This window comes from Saccopteryx leptura, chromosome 9 (genome assembly GCF_036850995.1).
Source record: "Saccopteryx leptura isolate mSacLep1 chromosome 9, mSacLep1_pri_phased_curated, whole genome shotgun sequence".
Classification (NCBI taxonomy): Eukaryota; Metazoa; Chordata; class Mammalia; order Chiroptera; family Emballonuridae; genus Saccopteryx; species Saccopteryx leptura.
Genome location: NC_089511.1, coordinates 3,500,743 through 3,523,737, shown reverse-complemented (window position 1 = coordinate 3,523,737; position 22,995 = coordinate 3,500,743). Strand labels below are relative to the sequence as shown.

Below are 22,995 nucleotides of genomic sequence, written 5' to 3'. Positions count from 1 at the left end.
AGTACTTATTCTATTTATTTATTTATTATTTTTCTGAAGTAAGAAGCCAGAGGCAGAGAGACAGACTCCCGCATGCGCCCAAGGCAATGCTCTGTCCATCTGGGGCATTGCTCCGTTTCTACTGGAGCCATTCTAGCACCTGAGGCAGAGGCCATGGAGCCATCCTCAGTGTCCGGGGCCAACTTTGCCCCAGTGGAGCCTTGGCTGCGGGAGGGAAAGAGAGAAATAGAGAGGAATGAGAGGGAGAAGGGTGGAGAAGCAGATGGGCACCTCTCCTGCATGCTCTGACTGGGAATTGAACCCTGGACTTCCACATGCCAGGCCGATGCTCTACTGCTGAGCCAACCAGCCAGGGCCACAAAGTACTTATTTTTAATGAGTGTATTTAATGCCATGAAGGCCACAGGTGACGCGATCCCTGCAGATTCCTGAATAAATCAATACAGTCTCGCCAGCCACGGGCTGTGTGACCTGGAGTGAGTTGCTAAGTTCTTTTGAGCCTCAGTGATGACACGTAGAACTCATTCCACAGAGAAGGTAGGAGGGTTACTCAGGATGACAGTTGTCTGTCGGGAGCCGATCCACTAGTGCTGGCTAACAAGGTCACAGCAGAAGAAGATCCACAACTGCTGGTTGACAAAGTCACAGCAGAAGAAGACCAATGGCTGCTGGTTAATAAAGTCACCGCAGTGAAGACTAACAGCTGCGGGTTGACAAAGTCACCGCGGAGGAGAGGCACAACGATACTTCCCCCTTTTGACCTTTTTGAATTAATCTGGCCTTATATCCCCCCTTTTCTGGGTGTGTGCTATCATTTATGGCACAGGGATAATAGTACCGTGCTTTCCCTGTAGATTCATAGTAATTTCTTTGGAAATGAGACAGAGGGTGTGAGTTCCACAGAAAAGCCTGTAAGCCCCTTGAACTGGGCTCATAGACATAAGAGGCTGGCTATGATATCCCTCATAAAGGGTTAAGTTGGTAGGAGAACTTCTTTTTATTAATCATGTTAGAAAGAATAGATTGTGACTTATGAATAGGTAGGAAACAGTAGCTATACACAGAGCACCTTTCAGCCTTCACTTAATTCATCACTTTTCCTCCTTACTTTTCCTCCTTAGCCCTTTCATGTAGTAGAATAAAGAAACTTTCCATTCTTCTTGCATACCTGACCTGCAGGTGGTGGAACATTCTGAGAAAAGTAAAGTTAAAACTTAACTAGTGTACGAATATAGTAAAAAATAAAATTTGATTAGACAATAGCATCATAGGTAAGGTAGAGTTGTTATTCAGTACTGACTTTTTAGAAGTCTGTTCCAACATTGTTCTTGCTGTTCAAGTGATTGTACTGTATAACTGTACTTTGAATGACTTACCACCTGATTTATAGATGTAAGCATAGTGATACAAAAACAATGATTGATCAATGTATTCTGAATACCATGTGATTGTAACTTAGTGTGTGAGCATAAAAGGAAAGCTAGACCAGCATTTGGTAGAGATGCCTGGCAGTAAATGCTAACTGGAGAATAAAGAGAAAGAAAAGAATTCGGCTCTCTCACTCGATTCGTGCTGACGCCGTCTCTTCCTGTGGGACCCCTGGATCCTTCCCCCCGGGGCTGGACCCCGGCAGTTGTCCAGGGCAGAGCACAGAACCTGACATTCTCTGGCAGGTGTGGCTGTTCGCAGTCCTGGGAAGCAGTCTGACAGTGAGCATGCAGAGTCCCCTGAGAGGCACGGGTCTGCTGCTTCCATATTCAGTGTTACTAATATATTTGAGGGTGGGGTTATAAATGTTTATACACACTCTCTGTAAGTCAGATTTCCTTTAAGCTAAACAACTGATATGTTAGTGTCTCTCTTTAAAGAATATTGAATAAGAAAAGATATTATGTGATAAACACTTTTAAAGTTATTTTTTTCCAAAGAACTGAAAAGGATCCACTGCTTTATTCAAACTGACCACCTCTTACATGAACAGGTTCAAACTTCCATTTATTTAATAACTGAACATATAGTTAGTGATCATTTCATTTTAAGACAAGTCAAATGTTATATCTTAATACATCTTATTTGGTTTAAAATAAACATGTCTAAAATTTATTTCCCTATTTTATAGCAAACGATGTTTTCCTCAAAGTCTAATTTTTCGAAAGAAAAAAAAACTGCTGTAATAATTAAGTATTTTCTGAGAACACAGTGGGTGGTTGAGGCCCTGGGCCACGAAATAGCGCACTGAGTCGTTCTGCTGTGACGATGGCACAGAAGCCACACCGTGTTTGCTGTCCATCATTCGCCAAGTCACACACAGAGCAGAGTATTCCGACAGGTTCCACTGGACACAAGCTCGCCTGCGTTAGTTAGTAGCCATCTACCTTTACAGACTGTTGTAAAAGCTTCACTGTTCTATTATTTTTATGTAACTCCAACCAACTGCCCACAAAATATTGTCAAACAAGTGTCTGACTGGGGCCCCTCTAAGGCATAAAAGAGGCTTTGTTCATCGAGCCGGCGGTGTCTGGGATCTTAATGACGTCCCCAGAGGCTTGAGGGTTCTTGGGGCAAGTGTACAATAGGGAAGATCAACTGGAGGGTTCAACCTTCTGAGCTCTCGTTCCCCTGAACCGTTCGCCAGACGACCCCCGCTGGGGCAGAGCGCCGGCCGCCTGGCGTCTCTCCCAGCCTCGGACCGCTGGGCGTGGGCGCCGTCATTCCCCACGCACCTGCTGCAGGTTCTCTGCTGCCTTTTCGGGAGCTCGGCAGGGAAAAGAGGAACGGACTCTTCTTTGAAGTCTTTCATCTTCTTTTTGATCACGAAACAGAGATGAAAGCATGATCTGGACTATTTCTGTTCACTCCGGTCTTAAACTAAGAAAATGCTATTTACATTCAAAATCTATTTACCTTCCATACATTGATTTTGGCATGAGGAAGGTCCAATGTTATTTTTTACTGACTGATACCGTTTTTAATCTTTTCATTTTTTTAAGCTCAATTTGCTTACGTGGAGTACGGCCATTTCTGCATTCCCAGTTCACTGGCCTTCTCAGCTGTGTCCAGGGGCTTTGCTCAAACAGCACTCTTTCTAGCTGCTATCAACCTCAGGTGGGACGTACAGCCACAAGCAAGATCAAGGGCTGGAGCTCCAGCCCCTCGTTCCAGGGACCAGTGTCCCATCGCAGAATCACAGCTTTTCTTTTTCTTTTTTTCCCTCCTGAAATGAGACAGACTCCCACATGTGCCCAACTGGGATCCACCCAGCATGCCCACCAGGGGGCGATGTTCTGCCCATCTAGGACGTTGCTCCATTACTGCCGGAGCCATTCTAGTGCCTGAGGCGGAGGCCATGGAACCATCCTCAGCGCCTAGGCCAACTTTGCTCCAGTGGAGCCTCGGCTGCGGGAGGGGAAGAGAGAGACAGAGAGGAAGGAGAGGGAGAGGGGTGGAGAAGCAGATGGGCGCTTCTCCTGTGTGCCCTGACCGGGAATCGAACCCAGGACTTCCACATGCTGGGCTGACACTCTACCACTGAGCCAACCGACCATGGCCAGAATCACAGCTTTTTATCATGCTCATTTCCTTTTTTGTTTGTTTGTTTTTTGTTTGTTTGTTTTTACGGAGATAGAGAGAGTCAGAGAGAGGGATAGACAGGGACAGACAGACAGGAACGGAGAGAGATGAGAAGCATCAATCATTAGTTTTTCGTTGTGACAGCTTAGGTGTTCATTGACTGCTTTCTCATATGTGCCTTGACCATGGGGCTACAGCAGACTGAGTAACCCCTTACTTGAGCCAGTGACCTTGGGTCCAAGCTGGTGAGCTTTGCTCAAACCAGATGAGCCCACGCTCAAGCTGGCAACCTCGGGGTCTCGAACCTGGGTCTTCCGCATCCCAGTCCGACGCTCCATCCACTGCGCACTGCCTGGTCAGGCACGCTCATTTCTAATGTCCAAGTGCGGTGGACAGAATGAATAAGTCTGATGTGGAAATCCTTGTCCGCACACATGCTAACTCCTCATTTACCTGGGAGTACTGATAAGGCTTCTATGTATCCATGCCAGAGAGATAAAAAGTAACATTCCAACCACAGATAACCTTACCAACTTGGGCTTGATTCTAACAAAACTAGCCCATGAATGTGTTTTTTCTTTTCCTTTTCTTTTCCGTAAAAGCAACATCTGCAGAAGTAATGTGAACCCTTTACCAAAAGCTGCCCATTTAGTGGAAGAAATTTTTTCTTCTCGTTTTTCAATTAGCATTAAGTTTATATGGAGACCCAGAAAATACAGTGAGGAGACGAGAAAATTGCTAATAGCATTAACCTAATTCTCTCTTCTCTGGTGAGAGTCTAGGGGCTCTTATATATTATTTGTGTGAGGCTTGAATTGGAAATCAGGACTGTGAAATACCCTTCCCTAAAGAGATGCAAAAAAATAAACCAACCATGATTACCCCTACAGCCACAAGAATCGAGCTCTGAGGCAGTGGTGCTAGGAACAACAGAGACAGTATCGCTCTCCTTCAGTAAAGTGGTTCTTCTAGTGTGGGGAGAGCGTTTACCACCAGCCTGTTTCATTATCTGTCAGCCATACAGGGGTCCTGACTTTCACACGATAGCCTTTTTGCTGGAAATGCTGATAAATACTTGAAATTTTAGCAAGGCATGGTGCAGAAAGATGCTCTTTCTGTGCTCATTAAATGAGCCTACATCTCAATGGGTCCAGAGTAGTCCTTTTCAGCTGAAGTTTTTGGAGTAGCTGAAAAATAATTCTTCAGAGAACTAGGAATAATGGTCTCATTAACGTCTAGCTCCCTGAGTGAACTGCCAACCTGTATATTTACTCGAAAGAAGAGAACTTTGCGATAAGCGATCCCCTTTGGCGAGTGGTTCACTAAAGCTATGACCAAATATGACCGTGACAGTAAATCAGAATTTTACTATGTTGTATAAAAGTGACTCAAAGTTCCTACAGCCTTCTGCTAGGAAACACTCCGCTAAGCTGAAGGCAGCCCCTTAAATGACCGCAGCGGAACCCCACCTGTTTGACTGTTGTCCCAGAAACTGTCCATTATCCTTCAGCGAAGTAAACGGACTATATACTTTTACATACCAAGAAATTCCTCCAAGACCTCTTAACAGCATGAACTCCGCCGAAATCCAAGAAAAGTATCAGCCAGGATGTACTTACTTCTACGGGCTTGATAACAAGCGGAGAACACTCCCGCCTTCCCCACTCACCCAGGAGTTTTGCGATGACATAAAGGGCTTGTCCCCAGAGAAACAGCTTTCCGTCACGGCCGCAGTTGCTAGGAAATCGCTTTTGGCTACCAGGGTCTCTTTTCTCGAGTTCTACAAAATCAGCCGGCACGTAGTAGTACTTTGGTACCACAGGGTAACCTAGGGAGTTCAAAAATAAATATTTTAAAACACGACAAATCAGTGTCTTCCCCAAAGTTTCCCCTGGAGAATCGGCAGTGATTGGACAGTGGGGGGGGGGGGGGGCTGTACAGAAGGGAAAGGAGTGGACGGGCTACAGAAATCCAGCCAGAGGGGCCCCTTTCAGATCAGAAGCTGCCGGGAGCACCGGGAAGGGGCTTCCTGAGCTGTAAACACTAATCTAACAGCGTGCTAGGTGAGCGTCCGCCCGGCAGGGCGCACACAATCCTCTTTAACAATGCTTCATGTTAGCACCTTACGGGGAAGCAACAAACACAGTATGCAAATATTTAGAGACAGAGAAGAAGTGATATTTAATAGGATTATTCTGTGGAAGCTTTACAAATGAGATACTGGCTAATCACAAGTGAAGAATTATAACCCTGAGCCATTGCTTAGAGCAAAGAAATCCCCATTTTAAACAGTAAGCCCATTATCTACCATTCTCTATCACTGAAGAGAAAAAAATTGGCCTTCCCCTGTGACCAACCTGTTTAAAAATATTCCTTAGGAGAAACTAGAAATTATTATTTAAAGACGAGAACCTTTGTCAACGATACAAAGAGGGAAACAACAACATTCTAAGAGTTTTTGTTGTTGTTGTTTTTGCAAAATCAGCCCATGGGGAACTTAATTTCCCTAATGAAATTGCACTGGTTTCCTTAAAACTCATTCTTCATGCATCAATCAATAGCAATATTTGTGAAAAACCAATACTAAAGTCTATTACACACAGAGAACACTTTCGGACATCATTCTGCTTGCGATGAAGTCTCCAGTGTGGCTTCCTTACCTACCCACACAACACACAACAACCCACACCTGACCGCTCCACGGTCTGACTCCATTCCAACATGCGTTCTATTCTCTCTCACCTTGGACAATGAGTCTCGAGCATAAGTAATTATTAGCTTTAATATAAATTTGGAATTCAATGCTTATTCATGAACATTTTGTTCTATTAATGTTACAAGTGTTTTACGGGGTGAGACAGAGGGTGAAGTGCTGACTCTGGGAGCCCAGGGGGGACCCCTAAAGGAATCCCACAGCCTTCGCGGGGGACCAGAAGGGGCTCTGTGCCGTGACTGCAGTTTGTGCACTGTGCCCACAACACCATCCATTCTTTTTTTTTTTTTAATTTATTCGTTTTAGAAAGGAGGGGGGGAGAGAGGAGAGAGAGAAGGGGGGAGGAGCAGGAAGCATCAACTCCCGTATGTGCCTTGACCAGGCAAGCCCAAGGTTTCGAACCGGCGACCTCAGCATTTCCAGGTCGACGCTTTATCCACTGCGCCACCACAGGTCAGGCCCAACACCATCCATTCTTGATCAACAACTAACAATGTTTAACTTCCTGACAAATATGTTTTCAAAGCTGGCCACTCAGGAGGACAGATATTCTTCATTTGCGATGGTTCCAAACGCCAAAGATACCTGGCACGTCTCCTCTGACAGCCCTGGAGGCTCAGTGTTCGAGTCCTGCTGGAAAGTCAGCTAGGTTCTCTGATGGGCCCTGCTGGCCTTTAATGGGAACCAACGTCCTGCTCATAAGACTGGGCCCTTCGATCGTTTCTAAAATATTAAACTTATCCTCGGAAGGTGACATTTTAGCTTCACAGCAGACATTCAAAACGACACGCGAAAGGCCCAAGAAAGAACTCCAAAGAGGAGGCCAGAGCGCTCCCAGAAAAAGGCAGCCTTCAGGAGAAGATGGGGCCTCTAGCGCTCGCCAGAACACAGCCTTCCTGGGGACCTGGGTGAAGATCCATCCGCCACTTTCTATCACCTTCCGACCACACAGAGCGGAGGAGTTCCGGCAGGTCACGGGTGAGCCTCGGCCCACCTGGCCAATTACAGTTCGCAATGAGAACAACAGCCACCCAACTTCATCACTATCTTTGTCTTGCCAGATGGACTCCTTTTATAAAAACAAATTTATTACAACAAATAGTAGATGACACTTTCTAATTCATTCCAGGCCCCACTCATTTTTTTTTTCAATTTACTATAAATTGCTCTGTTTATAAAGGGATCATTTCCACATTTCAAAGGAACATTAAGGAGATTATCAGTAAGATGGATTTCTTGAAAAGACGGCCCACTGTACCTTCTGAGGTCTGATGCAGTACGGGGGTCAGGAGGTCCTGGTATTCCTTCACTTGTTTAGAATTGCCTCTAAAAACTCCTAAAACGTAAAATATAAATTCCAATAGCATCTGAGCTCAGCGAGCACTACAGACATTTTACCTTAGAAAAATTTATTAACCCCATTATAACTATGTTGGTAATTTTCTACATAAGTTATAAAAATAAAATGAAAAAAAAAAAGGAGAATGAAAATGCATGTAATATTCTCCCAGGAAATCGATTCTGGAAGGTCATGTTAGCACTTAGAACTGAAAACTGAATTTTAATAGAAATTTCTCTGTTCTTCGGTATGAATGTTACATACATAGGTAGTCACGATGTCACGGAGTATGGTATTCGTGGTTTCTACACATACAAATTTCTTCTTTGAAAATACGACAATAGTTGTGTCATTTTAAAAAATAATTCCAGGCCCTGGCCGGTTGGCTCAGTGGTAAAGCGTCGGCCTGGCGTGCGGGAGTCCCGGGTTCAATTCCCGACCAGGGCACACAGGAGAAGTGCCCATCTGCTTCTCCACTCCTCCCCCTCTCCTTCCTCTCTGTCTCTCTCTTGCCCTCCCGCAGCCAAGGCTCCATTGGAGCAGCGTTTGCCCGGGCGCTGAGGATGGCTCTGTGGCCTCTGCCTCAGGCGCTAGAATGGCTCTGATTGTGGCAGAGTGATGTCCCAAGATGGGCAGAGCATCGCCCCCTGGTGGGCGTGCCAGGTGGATCCCGGTCGGGCGCATGCGGGAGTCTGTCTGATTGCCTCCCCCGTTTCCAACTTCAGAGAAATACAAAAAAGAAAAAAATAATAATTCCAGGTATTTTTAAATTCTTTAGGTGATTGAACATTCAATCAGAAAGCAGAGAAGCAGACAGAACTGCACAGCAGTGAACGTCCCTGAGGTGGGGTCTATTCCGTGAGCGGAAAGGGGCCCTGTTTCCTGTCCGCCTCTCCGCAGACACGGGTCCCCCGAGTTTAAGTTTCAGGAGAAAAACTCACCGTCAATTATCATGTAAATGAAAAATATGGGGAATTCACATTCAATGCCATCAAACAGCTGAAACAGAAAATAAAATATTAAAAATGTCACGAACAATTCATTAGGACAATTATATTGGAACAATACATTAATTAGGACAATTAGAGTCAGGATATACAAAAGGATGTGTGTTTAGGCTAAGAACAAAATGAACTGGGTTTATAAGTAGTTTCATTGTTCTTTTTCACTAAATATGCTCTGACCTCATTCTTCGAGAGCTCGCTTGTTGAATCCATCACACGGCATTCATTCAGAAAACATTTACGAATGACTTAGCAATGCCCAGCGTCAGCTAGACAGAGGGCTACACACACTGGAGAACCTGCCTTCCAGGGCCCCCAGCCTCCTGCGGAGGCGGGCGTGGACGCTACCAACTGCCACACCTTCTGAAATGTCTCTCCGTGCTGTATCCAGAACTCAGGGAACAAACCACCTGAGTCTGTCCAAGGCTCAGAGAAGGGTTTATAAGAAAGGAGGAACTTCAGATACGCCTGATAGGTTTCTCCAGGGAGAGGAGCGAAGGGCCCCTCACAACAGTACAGACCACAGAGGCACGGAAGCACCAAGTCTGTTCATCTAACAGCAACTCAGTGTTTCTGGAACAAGCAGGGAAGACATGGTGAAAGTTGAAACCCACCAAGCAGGCCGGGCCAGCCAGGTCAGGAAGGGCCTGGGAGGTCATGCTGAGAGTCTGAGGCTTTGAGCTGGAGCCGTGGTGAACACTGAACAGGGTCGGATTCACTCCTTGGATGTACTTGCTCGATGGGCAGGTGGAAGTGTATAAGAGTTTTAGGACGAGAAATACGAACAGCAGCTGGAAGGCTGCTGGGAGCCACCCAGGGTGACAGGATGACAGCTGACACTGAGGTTTCCCAACCTCAGCGCTACTGACATTTTGGGCCAAATAACCCTTTGCTTTAGGGTCGGTACTGTGTATTGTAGGACGACTAGTAGTATCCCCAGCCTAGGCACGTCTACATATAGATTCACAAACCGAACCTGTCTTCAGTGAGTGAATCAAGGTTATGACCACACTTATGCAAATAACTTTCTTTCCCCCCCCCCCCAAAGCTGGAAACGGGGAGGCAGTCAGACAGACTCCCGCATGCACCCGACTGGGATCCACCTGGCATGCCCACCAGGGGGCGATGCTCTGCCCATCTTGGGGCATTGCTCTGCCACAATCAGAGCCACTCTAGCGCCCGAGGCAGAGGCCACAGAGCCATCCTCAGCGCCCGGGCCAACTTTGCTCCAGTGGAGCCTCGGTTGCAGGAGGGGAAGAGAGAGACAGAGAGGAAGGAGAGGGGGAGGGGTGGAGAAGCAGATGGGCACTTCTCCTGTGTGCCCTGGCCTGGAATCAAACCCAGGACTCCTGCACGCCAGGCCGACGCTCTACCACTGAGCTAACCGGCCAGGGCCAGCAAATAACTTTCAATTGACCCACTAAAGCAAACCTTCAGCAATGTGGATGGATGCTTACCTTTTGTGAGGCGTGTTACAATTTTCTGGACAGCTTAAACCAGTGAGTATACATCTGGATATAGTGGAATCATGTGTATTTGAAATATAAAATATTTTCAAACTCAACATTCAGAGGACTGCATTGCAAAGGGAAGTGTCTAAGTTAAACAGGAAAGGGCAGCATTTGTTTAACACACGAAAGTCAGACCACAAAGAGGTGTTTCTTGTTATCTAAGGTAAACGGTCTGGGACAGGCAGGCAAAGTCAGCAGAGAAATTACTCACCTGGGGAATCAACAGGGCCCAGCAGGAGCAGCTGTCACGAGAGCTGACACTGGCAAGTGCTAACTATGTGCCACATGTCATTCTAAGCACTTTTCTGTACATATGAACTCATTTCATCCTCATAAGAACCTCGATAATAGGACCGATGATAGCACATACTATTATTTTACCAATGAAGAACATGAAATACAAAGTGGTTAAGCTGCCCAAGGTCACCAAGTGGTGAAGCTAGAGTTCAAACCCAAGAAATCTGCCGTCTCAATTGGTGCTTTTTTAAATTGATGTTTTTAGAGAGAGAGAAACATTAATTTGTTGTTGCATCTACTTATGCACTCATTGGTTGATTCTTGTATGTGCCCTGCCCGGGGATCGAACCCACAACCTTGGTATTTTGGGACAACGCTCTAACCAACTGAGCTACCCAGCCGAGGCGTAATCGGTGCTTCTCACCACTCTGTTACGCTATCTGATAGGGGACATTTTTCGATACCTTAATTTCAGCTGGTTTGTAGTATCGTCTGTTGGGATCTTCCAATGGTGTTCTATACCCGTCTCTCAAGAAACGCTTAAATCCATATTTTCCTTTTAATTTTCTAACCACTTTGTCGAGTGTCTGGGTGAACAGGGCTTCGTCATCCAGGGCAAACGCAGGGTAGCTGATGCAGGGGAGCAGGGCGGCATCTGTGTTCTGGGCAACAATGCAGAGAGGGTGGTGAGAACCTGGGGGGCGTGAGCAGCAGCCTAGCAGGAGTAACGGAAACGCCAACCGGGCGGCCAGCGGCCGGTGAGATCTCTGTGCTCCGAGGAACAGAGAGATCTCTTCATGGCGTGACACAGTGACCCTCACAGAGGAGATAAAACTGTTCAGTAACAAGGACTCTTCCAGGCTCAACACTGAACTCACACCTGAAGATATGAATGAAGGCAGTGTGTGTAAAAACTCTAACACCAATAATTAGTCATTACAACTTAGTCATAACAATTTGTTTATAATGGTGAGAAACACAAAACTAAATGTCCAACGGCTAGGTGAGTAAATTAACAGCCATAGTGTAGAAATGTTTATAGACGTGAAACCGGCCCCTTCACAGAACGAAGTTATCAAGCATTATGAACAATATTCTTCCCGTTTTATAAAGTAAAAATATTACATAAGTACACAAAACATGTGGAACCCTATGAACACAAATGTGTCTCCCTGAGACGGAAGTGGAGCGGTGAAATAATGAGAAGAGACTACATTAACATTTGCATATTCATGGACTTTCTTTCCTTTTATGGAAAGCTTGCATTACTTCTATATAGTAGTTATCTTTTTAAATAATTAAGTTATTCCACTTGGGGCGTTTTCTAAAGATAGAGCCACAAATAACCCCTAGAAAAATCTGTACACATCTACCATAGGCATATAAAAGTTTATCCAAGAGAAGAATCATGAACTCATAGCTCATATTGACTATCATAAAGGTATCTCACATGCGATCTTGATTCTCTGGGTAACAGCGAGCACAGGGTCTGCCTGTTGCGATTGTGAGCGTCCAGGTCCACGAATATAACCGACCACGAGCAGCCCTGGGGCAGGGAAGAGGAAGGAGGGCTTGGAGAAAGGTGGGTACGCCGATGGCAAAGACACTTCGCAAAGACACAAACATCTCGCTGCATTTGAGAGCGGCATCAGACCTGATTTAAATTTTCTTTTTAATACGTTCAGTATTTCTCACATATCTTGCAAGAAACATTGGTTTTATAATCATAAAAATGTTATTTTTCTATTTCCCCCATTTCTCCTTAGTTTTCTTATAAATCAAAATGTAAGAGCTAACATCTAATCAAGTGCATACTATGTGCCAAGCATCGTTCTAAGCACTTTTCTATGTACATGAACTCATTTAAACCTCATAAAAACCTTGCTAATAGGACCAATAATAGTATGTACTATTGTTTACCAATGAACAATATGAAATACCAAGAGGTTAATTAAGTTGCCCAAGGCTAGCAAGTGGCAAAGCCAGAATTCAAACCCAAGAAATGTACCTTCTCAACTGGTGCTTTTTTTTTTAATTGATATTTTTAGAGAGAGAGAGAGAGAGAGAGAGAAATATCAACACATGTTAATGCATTCATTTCTCCTTGGTTTTCTTATAAATCAAAATGTATGGATTATAAGATAACTAATCAATTAAATATGTTTACTTTAATAAAAATACAAATACTAGTTTAGCTAACATTTTGACAAGGAATAATGCGAAAACTGATTCAGATTCCTAAAGTCTCATTGTACAGTCATAATAAAGAACATCGATTAAATGATCAAACTAAACAAATTTAGATACCATCCAGAATTATGGATATAAATACAGGAGAGTCTCAAACAATAATAGTAATGAGATAACCCAAGCTAGGAGTCACTGAGTCAGGCCCTGGGCCTTACACTGCCCACGGACTAGCTCCTTTAATCCCCACATGTGGATGTTATTGTTCCCATTTTACTGAAAAAGGATGTTAAATCTTAGTTTAGTACAGCAAGGGTTCAAAATCAAATCTCTAAGTCATACGATTTCCCACATGAAAATATATCTTTCAAGGAAGAACAAAAAACCAACCAAAAACACAGCTATAACAAAAAATGGTAATCAGTTGCTAACCAAGCTTAACTAAGTTAAAAAAATTTTTACTGTTTAGCCACAGAGCTTTCCTTATGCAAGAGCAGACTCGTGAGGAAGCATGACTTTGCTCTTACCGGGGAGCTAAATGTTTTGAAAATCAAAGAGAATGAAATGGGAATACAAAGAATGCTTCCCGTATAAAAAGATACTCAGAAAACCACATGGGGAAAGGAAGAGAGAACTAACCATGAAAATCCTGTTGGTTCAGTATGACCTAACTCTCACCCTAACTCTCATCCTGAAACTAAAATACCTCAAATCAATCAATCAATCAATCAATCAATCAATCACCTAGACTGAAATTCAAAGCCCTAGGCCACAGGCCCATACATCAGACTCAATGTATATATATTTCTCCTGTGAACCCATGTCCACACATGACTATTCGCTCATAAAACAGAACGAGTTCTCATTCACAGCATCATTTCCTAAACCCTCTTTGTCCCCGACACACCCGCCAGTGAAGAAGGAAGGAGGGGCTGTCCCTACAACAGGACGAGTGCCCTGCGGTCCCTCGTCCTCCTCTCCGCCCACAACGCTGAGGTGAGCGGGGCTGTGTGCGCGGTCGCCACTGGGGCGAAATGTGTTCTCTGCTTCTCTGCTTCCCGGAAAACAAGGAAGAGGGAAGTTGACCTCTGTTGCCACCCCCACCCCCACCCCGTGACACAGTCCTGAACCAGCTGAACACTGAAGCAGACGAGGAGGCCAGAAGGCCGTCCTGGGCCGGCGTGGCTGTGTGCCAGCTGCGGGGTAGATGGGAGGGTGAGGGTGAGGATGCGTGACCTCTGAAGGGGACAGGAGAAGATCACGCAGGGAACTTGGGGCGTCTCAGGGAAAGGGTGAGGACCACAGCTAGGCCCTGAATTTGGGGAAAAGGGGGAGCAGGCAGGGGTTAGAACACAACAGCAGAGGAATGAGTGGGTTCGAGATGCTGGGAGCCTCACACAGAAAAGAACAGGAATTATCATTTATTCTTAGGCTGGAAATTAATAAAAGTAATTGTCTGCCACATCAGGCTGCCCTGAGCTGAATTTTTAAAGACAATCTAAGTAGCATAATCTATAAATAATGAAGTGGAAAGGGCAAACCCGCCCATTCTCGCCATTATTTGATTAATATAAACAGCCAACTCCTCTTTTCTGGCCGAAAATAAATGGCTTATTTGCTCAGGTCTCTTCCTCTGCCAGCCCCTAGGATACGGGCCAGGGGGACACGGCTACCTGCTGTTGGACATTTTAATCACGAAGGTCAAAGGCCGGTTCACGACCTTGTTTGCTGTCCTCTTTCTTACAAAGCGGACTGGCTTCAGGCACACAGCCCGCTTTACAGGATAAAAATCGCCCGAGGCTGTGGGCGGCTCTTCCTAGTCAGAAGTGAATTAAAAAAAAAATCATCCAGGAGGATGTGCCCCTGGAACTAATTATCACCTATTTGAAACGATCAGACACATTAATTTGAGGCCTGCCGAGTTCAAAGGGAAGCGGCCCCATGGGCACTGCTTTGAGCAGCTTCGAATGGCATGAGCAATCTCTCTCTCTCTCCCTCTCTCCCTCCCTTTCTCTCTCTCTTTCTCTCTCCCTCTCTCCCCCTTTATCTCTCTCTCCCTCTCCCTCTTTCTCTCTCCCTCTTTCTCTCTCCCTCCCTCTCTCTCCATCTCTCTCTCTCCATCTCTCTCTCCCTCTCTCTCTCTCTCTCTCTCTCTCTTTCTCTCTATATATATATATATATATATATACATCTCCCTCTCCCTCTCCCTCTCTCTTTCTCTCCGTCTCTCCCTCTCTCTTTCTCTCTCCCTCCCTCCCCCTCCGTCCTTGGCTCCAGCAGCACCATGATTGCTCCGGTGAGAGTCAGGAACACCAAAGAGTGAGTGCTTCATGAGTGTGTGTCCTCAAACATCTGGCTAACCGTGGGTATTTGCTTGCATCTTCCTTCTCCCGAAACCTGCCACTTCCGGGAGACGCCCCGACTCCGCTCAAGGGCGGGTTTGGGGGCTGAGAGTTGGAACTCTGCTCAGAGTCTGGACTGCGCTCTCCAAACACACACACCGCCTTACATCACATCCCTGACATCACAGCCACACGAAGGCCTCGCTTTCTGACTGCAGGTCTGTGCCTCCAACCGGCTTCACCCGTTCCGCCCTCCCCTCCACCTCCGGCAACCACCAGTGAGCTCTGGTATCTACGGCCTTGGTGCTTTTGTGGTTTGTTTGTTTACAGTCCACACATCAGTGAGTCAGTGAGATCATATAGGATTTGCCTTTTTTCTGTCCGACTTACTTCATTTAGCATTACCCCTTCAAGGTATAGCCTGTTTCATTCTCGTTTATGGCTGAATAATATTCCTGTGTGTGTGCGTGTGTGTGTGCGTGTGTGTGTGTGTGTGTGTTTTTCTGTATCCATTCCTCCATCAATGGACACTTCAGTTGCTCCCATCTTTCCTGCCTGTTGTAAATGAGGATACGATGCCTTTATTTATGCCATGCTCTTCTCCTTCCTTCCTTCCTTCCTTCCTTCCTTCCTTCCTTCCTTCCTTCCTTCCTTCCTCCCTCCCTCCCTCCCTCCCTCCCTCCCTCCCTCCCTCCCTCCCTCCCTCCTTCCTCCCTCCCTCCCATTTCTCCATCTTTTACACACAGCCACATATAAATGCTGTATTGAGAATGAGGCAGGGATGAAAAGGGAATGACAGACATTGAAAGATACAGACGGCATCCACGAATCCTGAACTCTTCAGGAAGAGAGATGTTGCTGTAAGCCCAGGGCTCAGTGCCGGGGCACAGGGAACTCCAGGGGAGGCATAATATTCATACTCTTTGGCCCCTTGAGTGTGGCTCTTCCACAAAATACCACGTGCGGGCGCTACCTCAATAAGGAATGTACCTACCTCTATAGTTTAAGTTTAAGAAATTTGGCTCTCAAAAGAAATTTCAATCGTTGTACTGTTGATATTTGGCTCTGTTGACTAATGTGTTTGCCAACCACTGGTTAGGGTTAATTATAACATCAGCCTGAAATCTCCTTGGCCGTTCCATTTTAGAAATCACTATAAAAACTGCTGAAGAAAACCAGCCTACTTCTGGGTCCAGAGAAGGGCTGTGTATTCTTACATTCCGCTCCTTTCCATCACCAGCTCCACCCATGGTTACTTGGTTATGTGCAGAAGCTGGTTACAGACAGAGCTTATGAAAAATTAAGGCCACCCCCAGGGCTTCCCTTTCATTCCAACAAAAATGAGATTTAGACATCTGATCACAGTCAGTTGCGGGTGAAGCTAGGATCAAAACTTCCGGTTCTTTGTCTGAATGCGTTACACAAACTCCATCTGCCCGGGTGGTATGTGGATAGACATTAAATCAGAACCAGCGTGAGAACCAGCACGGGAAACAGGCTCTGTGACGCCAGAAATATTTCAAAACGTGACAGCCCGTCAAGGGACTGGAGGGAAACGTCGTTGAACAAAGATAATAAGAATTCTTGGTCAAAAGATTTTTTTTTCATTAAGCAATGTTTTTTTAGTTAGAAAATTAAAATTTATCTGACAAAACAGATTCAAAAAGGGAAGCTTGTTCAACCATGAGCTACGACATAAATTTCAGACACTCTCTGATCATAAGGAATGGGTTGGTTAATGAATGGCCAAATTAATTAAACATGTAATTAAAAAATACTAATCATATTTTGTCATTGCCACTGTTGTTTTTTGTTGTTTTTTTTTTTTTTACCTGGTTGCCAAAGAGGTTGAATCCATTAATTGCTTCAAGAGCTGCTTTTGCTAAGCCCACGGAGCTGAAAGAGAAAGGGAAACTTGTTATAATAACTCTGATCTAGCTGAGTTTAAAAATAAGAACCACGAGCTGATGAATATTCACAAGCAAAGCTCTTTATGAACACCTACAACAACTTCCATCAGAAGAAGAATGTCTGAGGGACTTCAGTCTGACATGTCACTATTTTCATTTTTCATTTTTATCGTTAGTGATCTTCTGGGGAAAATGTTTCTAAGTTCACCCTGATCTAGACAAATGGCCGCACCATCGATGGGAGTAGTTTTCATTCTGGCGTCATTTACACTCAGTAACTCAGGGGGGAAAAGGATGAACTTTAGAGAGAGGCACGCACAGCAATAACCAGGCTGGGCATCGTTAGTTCCGATCAATGTCAAAGAGCTTTCTTTTCTTCTAAAGGAGGACGCTTTAATTCTTCTTTTAAAAATATTTACTGAGGCCCTGGCCGGTTGGCTCAGTGGTAGTGCGTCGACCTGGCATGCGGGAGTCCCGGGTTCGATTCCCAGCCAGGGCACACAGGAGAAGCGCCCACCTGCTTCTCCACCCCTCCCCCTCTCCTTCCTCTCTGTCTCTCTCTTCCCCTCCCACAGCCAAGGCTCCACTGGAGCAAAGATGGCCCGGGCGCTGGGGATGGCTCCTTGGCCTCTGCCCCAGGCGCTAGAGTGACTCTGGTCGCGACAGAGCAACGCCCCGGATGGGCAGAGCATCGCCCCCTGGTGGGCGTGCCGGGTGAATCCTGGTCGGGCGCATGCGGGAGTCTGTCTGACTGCCTCCCCGTTTCCAGCTTCAGAAAATTAAAAAATATATATATATTTACTGACTGATTTTTTTTTTTTAGAGAGAGAGGAAGGGGGGTAGAGAGAGAGACAGGAACATCAATCTGTTCGTGTACGTGCCCTGATCAGGGATTGAACCGGCAATCTCTGCATATCCAGATAATGCTCTAACCCACCAGGCTATCCGGCCAGGGCTAAAAGAGCTTTTCTGACACCAACACAGAGCCTTAAAAAAGATCTCACATGTCATAAATTTACGATGGGGCGCGGTTTGATATACCCATTCAAATACTCTTTGCTCAGGGACTAATAAAATAGGCACTATTTTATGTTCACCTCTCATTTTTTGCCATATTCTTCCCTTTGTAATACAATCTGTACTTCTTCGAACTCTCAAATGCCACATACAATAAAACTAAAAACTGGGAAGACCCAAATGTCATTAAAGAGACGACACTGTCATCTTATAAATATCAACCTTTATGTATTCTAGACCTAAAATCCAGCTTATTTTACTTACTGCAATGTTCTTCTTTGAACTCTTTATTTTTGCAATGTTTTTTCTAACAGCAACGGCCTATGTCATTAATAGCACATAAAACGAATGACCCGCCATCATCTCGGCATGTCTCCGAGGCCGTGACGGACAAAGGGGATCCCGGAGCTGCAGCGTCACCGTCACCGTCACTGGGAACCTCTCAGAAACGCCGGCGCCTCTCCTCCCTGGGAGCCAGGCCCCACAGTCGGTGTGAGAGGCCCTCCAGGTGTGTGGACGCACTTCCAGTTTGAGAACCACTGTTCTATGCTATTCGTGTCGTCACAACCTACATTTTCTCCGGGTTGTTTAGGTGAAATGTTCTCCAGTGAGCAGTATGTGTACCACGGGAGAGTAAACAGATGAGAAACCTAAAACACATGGACGGAAAGTGGAGTCGAGCATGTCCTTAACCCTCTCACTCAGCACAACGGCACACCCTGGGCGTTACACAAACACCGGCACGATGACTTGGGAAGACGGAGAGTCCGTCTGGCTCAGAGTCCCGGGATTCCAGGAACGGCAGTGCGCCAAGGTTCCTGGGTTTCCTTCTTGCCTTGTCTATACCAGACCAGAGCTGAAGAAGCAATGCCAGTAGGCACATTTAAAAGAATAAAAAAGGGCCCACAAAAGCCTTCCCTCTCTAGCCAAAGGTCTAAGAGAAGGGTAGCCTATGAAAACAGAAAACTCACAGACAAGAACCAGTCAGAAAACAACTGTGGCTGAGTGGGAGCCCTGGACGTTCACACTCCTCCCTGCGTCTGTAATGGGGACAGACAGACCCCTCTGAGCTACACGGTGTATCAGAGAAGTCCAAGGAGGAAGTCAAGACTCCCACTTCTGATGGGTGGTAAGAAGTCTCCCCCTCGATCCTTAGTGTCAGTAGAGCTCGTCTGTGGAACCCAGACTTCCCCTACCGGCCCGTAAGGAGGTGACCCGCCCCATCCTGCTGGGATGGCATCAGAGGAGCCCACTAAGGAGTCAGGGTTCCCGTTCCTGCCAAGTATTCAGAGGTCACACCCTCTCCCTGTCACTAGTGGAGGTCCACTGGGAACCAGTAATGAGGTCCTCCTGTCCTTCCCAACCAGGATGCGTCAGGGGAGGCCCCCTGGGGAGCCAGACACCCACCCAGGCCTGGCTGTAAGGAGGAGTCTCCATCCAGCGTGTCAGCAAAACCCCTGGACCTGCATTCTCACCTGGCAGTAATGAGGTGACCCCTGTTCCCTGCCCCTGCCAGAGTGGTGTCAAAAAATACAGCTAAAATAGGAAATGAAAATAATATCCGTGGTCTTATAATATGAGACCCAAAATGTCCCCACCCTCAATAAACAATCACTCATTGTATCTGGGACCAAAAAATAATCTCAAACTGAATAATAAAGGCCAATCAACAGACGCTCACATGGAGAAGCACGCAGCATTAGAATTATGTATCTGATGGAGATTTTAAAGCAGCCATGATGAAAACGCTCGGTGAGCAATTATGACTAGGACTGGGAAAATAAATGAAAGAACAGCCAGCCTTGGCTAAGAAACGGGACGGGCTGGCAGTTTCCAGAAGTGAAAAATACAGTAATGAAATTAAAAGCTCAGTGGACGGGATCAGTGGCAGAGAGGAGGAGACAAAAGAAAGAATGACAGAAAACACTTGACCTATGGGGGAAACAACTGAATGAGCCTGAATCGCTCATCGGAAACCATGCAGGCAGGAGAGGTCCGAGCACGGACAGGGAAGGAGCTCCCAACTGAAGACGCAGGTCTCACTGCCTCAGGCACACAGTGCAGGCTGCGAGTTAGACTGAAGACGGCCGGTCTCACTGCCTCAGGCACACAGTGCAGGCTGCGAGTTAGACTGAAGACGGCCGGTCTCACTGCCTCAGGCACACAGTGCCCGCTGCGAGTTAGACTGAAGACAGCCGGTCTCACTGCCTCAGGCACACAGTGCCCGCTGCGAGTTAGACTGAAGATGGCTGGTCTCACTGCCTCAGGCACACAGTGCCCGCTGCGAGTTAGACTGAAGACAGCCGGTCTCACTGCCTCAGGCACACAGTGCCCGCTGCGAGTTAGACTGAAGACGGCCCAGTCTCACTGCCTCAGGCACACAGTGCCCACTGCGAGTTAGACTGAAGACGGCAGGTCTCACTGCCTTAGGCACACAGTGCAGGCTGCGGGTTAGACTGAAGACGGCCGGTCTCACTGCCTCAGGCACACAGTGCCCACTGCGAGTTAGACTGAAGACGGCCGGTCTCACTGCCTCAGGCACACAGTGCCCGCTGCGAGTTAGACTGAAGACGGCCCAGTCTCACTGCCTCAGGCACACAGTGCCCACTGCGAGTTAGACTGAAGACGGCAGGTCTCACTGCCTTAGGCACACAGTGCAGGCTGCGAGTTAGACTGAAGACAGCCGGTCTCACTGCCTCAGGCACACAGTGCCCGCTGCGAGTTAGACTGAAGACAGCCGGTCTCACTGCCTCAGGCACACAGTGCCCGCTGCGAGTTAGACTGAAGACAGCCGGTCTCACTGCCTCAGGCACACAGTGCAGGCTGCGAGTTAGACTGAAGACGGCCGGTCTCGCTGCCTCAGGCACACAGTGCAGGCTGCGAGTTAGACTGAAGACGGCCCGGTCTCACTGCCTCAGGCACACAGTGCCCGCTGCGAGTTAGACTGAAGACGGCCCGGTCTCACTGCCTCAGGCACACAGTGCCCGCTGCGAGTTAGACTGAAGACGGCCCGGTCTCACTGCCTCAGGCACACAGTGCACCCTGCGAGTTAGACTGAAGACGGCCGGTCTCACTGCCTCAGGCACACAGTGCAGGCTGCGAGTTAGACTGAAGACGGCCGGTCTCACTGCCTCAGGCACACAGTGCAGGCTGCGAGTTAGACTGAAGACGGCCGGTCTCACTGCCTCAGGCACACAGTGCCCGCTGCGAGTTAGACTGAAGACAGCCGGTCTCACTGCCTCAGGCACACAGTGCCCGCTGCAAGTTAGACTGAAGACGGCCGGTCTCACTGCCTCAGGCACACAGTGCCCGCTGCGAGTTAGACTGAAGACAGCCGGTCTCACTGCCTCAGGCACACAGTGCAGGCTGCGAGTTAGACTGAAGACGGCCCAGTCTCACTGCCTCAGGCACACAGTGCCCACTGCGAGTTAGACTGAAGACGGCAGGTCTCACTGCCTTAGGCACACAGTGCAGGCTGCGGGTTAGACTGAAGATGGCAGGTCTCACTGCCTCAGGCACACAGTGCAGGCTGCGAGTTAGACTGAAGACGGCAGGTCTCACTGCCTCAGGCACACAGTGCCCGCTGCGAGTTAGACTGAAGATGGCCGGTCTCACTGCCTCAGGCACACAGTGCACCCTGCGAGTTAGACTGAAGACGGCCGGTCTCACTGCCTCAGGCACACAGTGCCCGCTGCGAGTTAGACTGAAGACGGCCGGTCTCACTGCCTCAGGCACACAGTGCAGGCTGCGAGTTAGACTGAAGACGGCCGGTCTCACTGCCTCAGGCACACAGTGCAGGCTGCGAGTTAGACTGAAGGCGGCCGGTCTCACTGCCTCAGGCACACAGTGCAGGCTGCGAGTTAGACTGAAGACGGCCGGTCTCACTGCCTCAGGCACACAGTGCACCCTGCGAGTTAGACTGAAGACAGCCGGTCTCACTGCCTCAGGCACACAGTGCCCGCTGCGAGTTAGACTGAAGACGGCAGGTCTCACTGCCTCAGGCACACAGTGCAGGCTGCGAGTTAGACTGAAGACGGCCAGTTTCACTGCCTCAGGCACACAGTGCCTGCTGCAAGTTAGACCGCATGGCCTCCCAGACCAGGGCATAAAGGCAGTCCGGCTCCGCCTGGCCCTCTCGTTCGGGATGCGGGACCTTGGACCCTGGCCACCCTGCTGTAAGGAAGCCTGTAAGGAAAAACTTCAGATAGGCCTTTCTGACAGACGGCTCCCACCAGGTTCCCAGTCAACAACCTGATACCTGAGTGGGGACGCCTTCCAGTTGACTCCAGCCCCAGCACGCCCCCCCAGCAGACAGCACACACAGAAGAGACCCTAAGCGTGAACCCCCGAGCTTAGCGCCATCAAACCTCAGAACCATCAGAATTAATGATAAAAGGGTGTTGTTCCATCCCTCTAAATTCGGGGTGCAACAACAGGTAACCAGAAGAGAACCTAAGTCAGGTCCCTAACTCTCGTGGGCCCAGAACAAGCAGGCTGCTCATACTTAGGCTCGCACACTAGAAACGAAAACCAAATAGTACCCGCACAGGAACCCTACACTATAGACCCTCAGGATCAGGAGAGACCCTGGGGTTGTGTGTGTTCACAGTGCAGGCAGACACGGTCATTCAGCTCATTCTCTTCTGTAAGACTGGGTTCCTGAGGTCACAGGACTTCCGGGTTAGCCCCAGGACACACACTTTTACACGCATATAACTGAGTAACGCCAGAAGTCCTCCACTGTCAGGGTGAGGGACACCTGCTACTAAGACTGTTTGAATAATAAGGAATTCAGAAGGCAAGTATACAGTCAATTCTGTACTGGAGGACAGGGACAATGTAGCTAGCCCAAGGTTCTGTCTGCAACGATGTTGCAACAGGATAGCCATGGGATGAATTTGGAAATTGTCTTCTAATTAAAGCATTACAAAAGAAACAAGCACTGTTACCAGACTAGAGGAAATGTTAAATGCCTTCAGTTTTAATCTTCTTTCCCAATGCAATTGGTTAAAAAAAATGGACTTAATTGTAATGTACAAATATGTTCATTTATTATCCACTATAATTTAAATATCTGGCCACATCAAGCTATTTAGAAAATGAAACACACTCCTAATGTGCTCTTTTTATTGGCAAATAGAACACATAATGTCTTTAGAATTAAA

At 47.2% G+C, this 22,995-nt stretch overlaps 1 protein-coding gene across 3 annotated transcripts in view; it reads right to left on the bottom strand.

The window, feature by feature from the left end:
• PHKB (phosphorylase kinase regulatory subunit beta) overlaps positions 1–22,995 on the bottom strand; it is a 115,754-nt gene that overhangs the window by 50,222 nt on the left and 42,537 nt on the right. For all 3 annotated transcript variants that reach the window (XR_010747056.1, XR_010747055.1, XM_066349907.1), the window contains exons 8-13: positions 16,736–16,799; positions 11,825–11,920; positions 10,839–11,036; positions 8,564–8,621; positions 7,542–7,619; positions 5,240–5,398 (exon numbers count right to left, since the gene is read on the bottom strand). Coding sequence is in view for 1 of the 3 variants with exons in the window: in XM_066349907.1 (XP_066206004.1) it covers positions 5,240–5,398; positions 7,542–7,619; positions 8,564–8,621; positions 10,839–11,036; positions 11,825–11,920; positions 16,736–16,799 (653 nt within the window). In the remaining 2 variants the exon portion in view is untranslated. The remainder of the gene's footprint in view (positions 1–5,239; positions 5,399–7,541; positions 7,620–8,563; positions 8,622–10,838; positions 11,037–11,824; positions 11,921–16,735; positions 16,800–22,995) is intronic.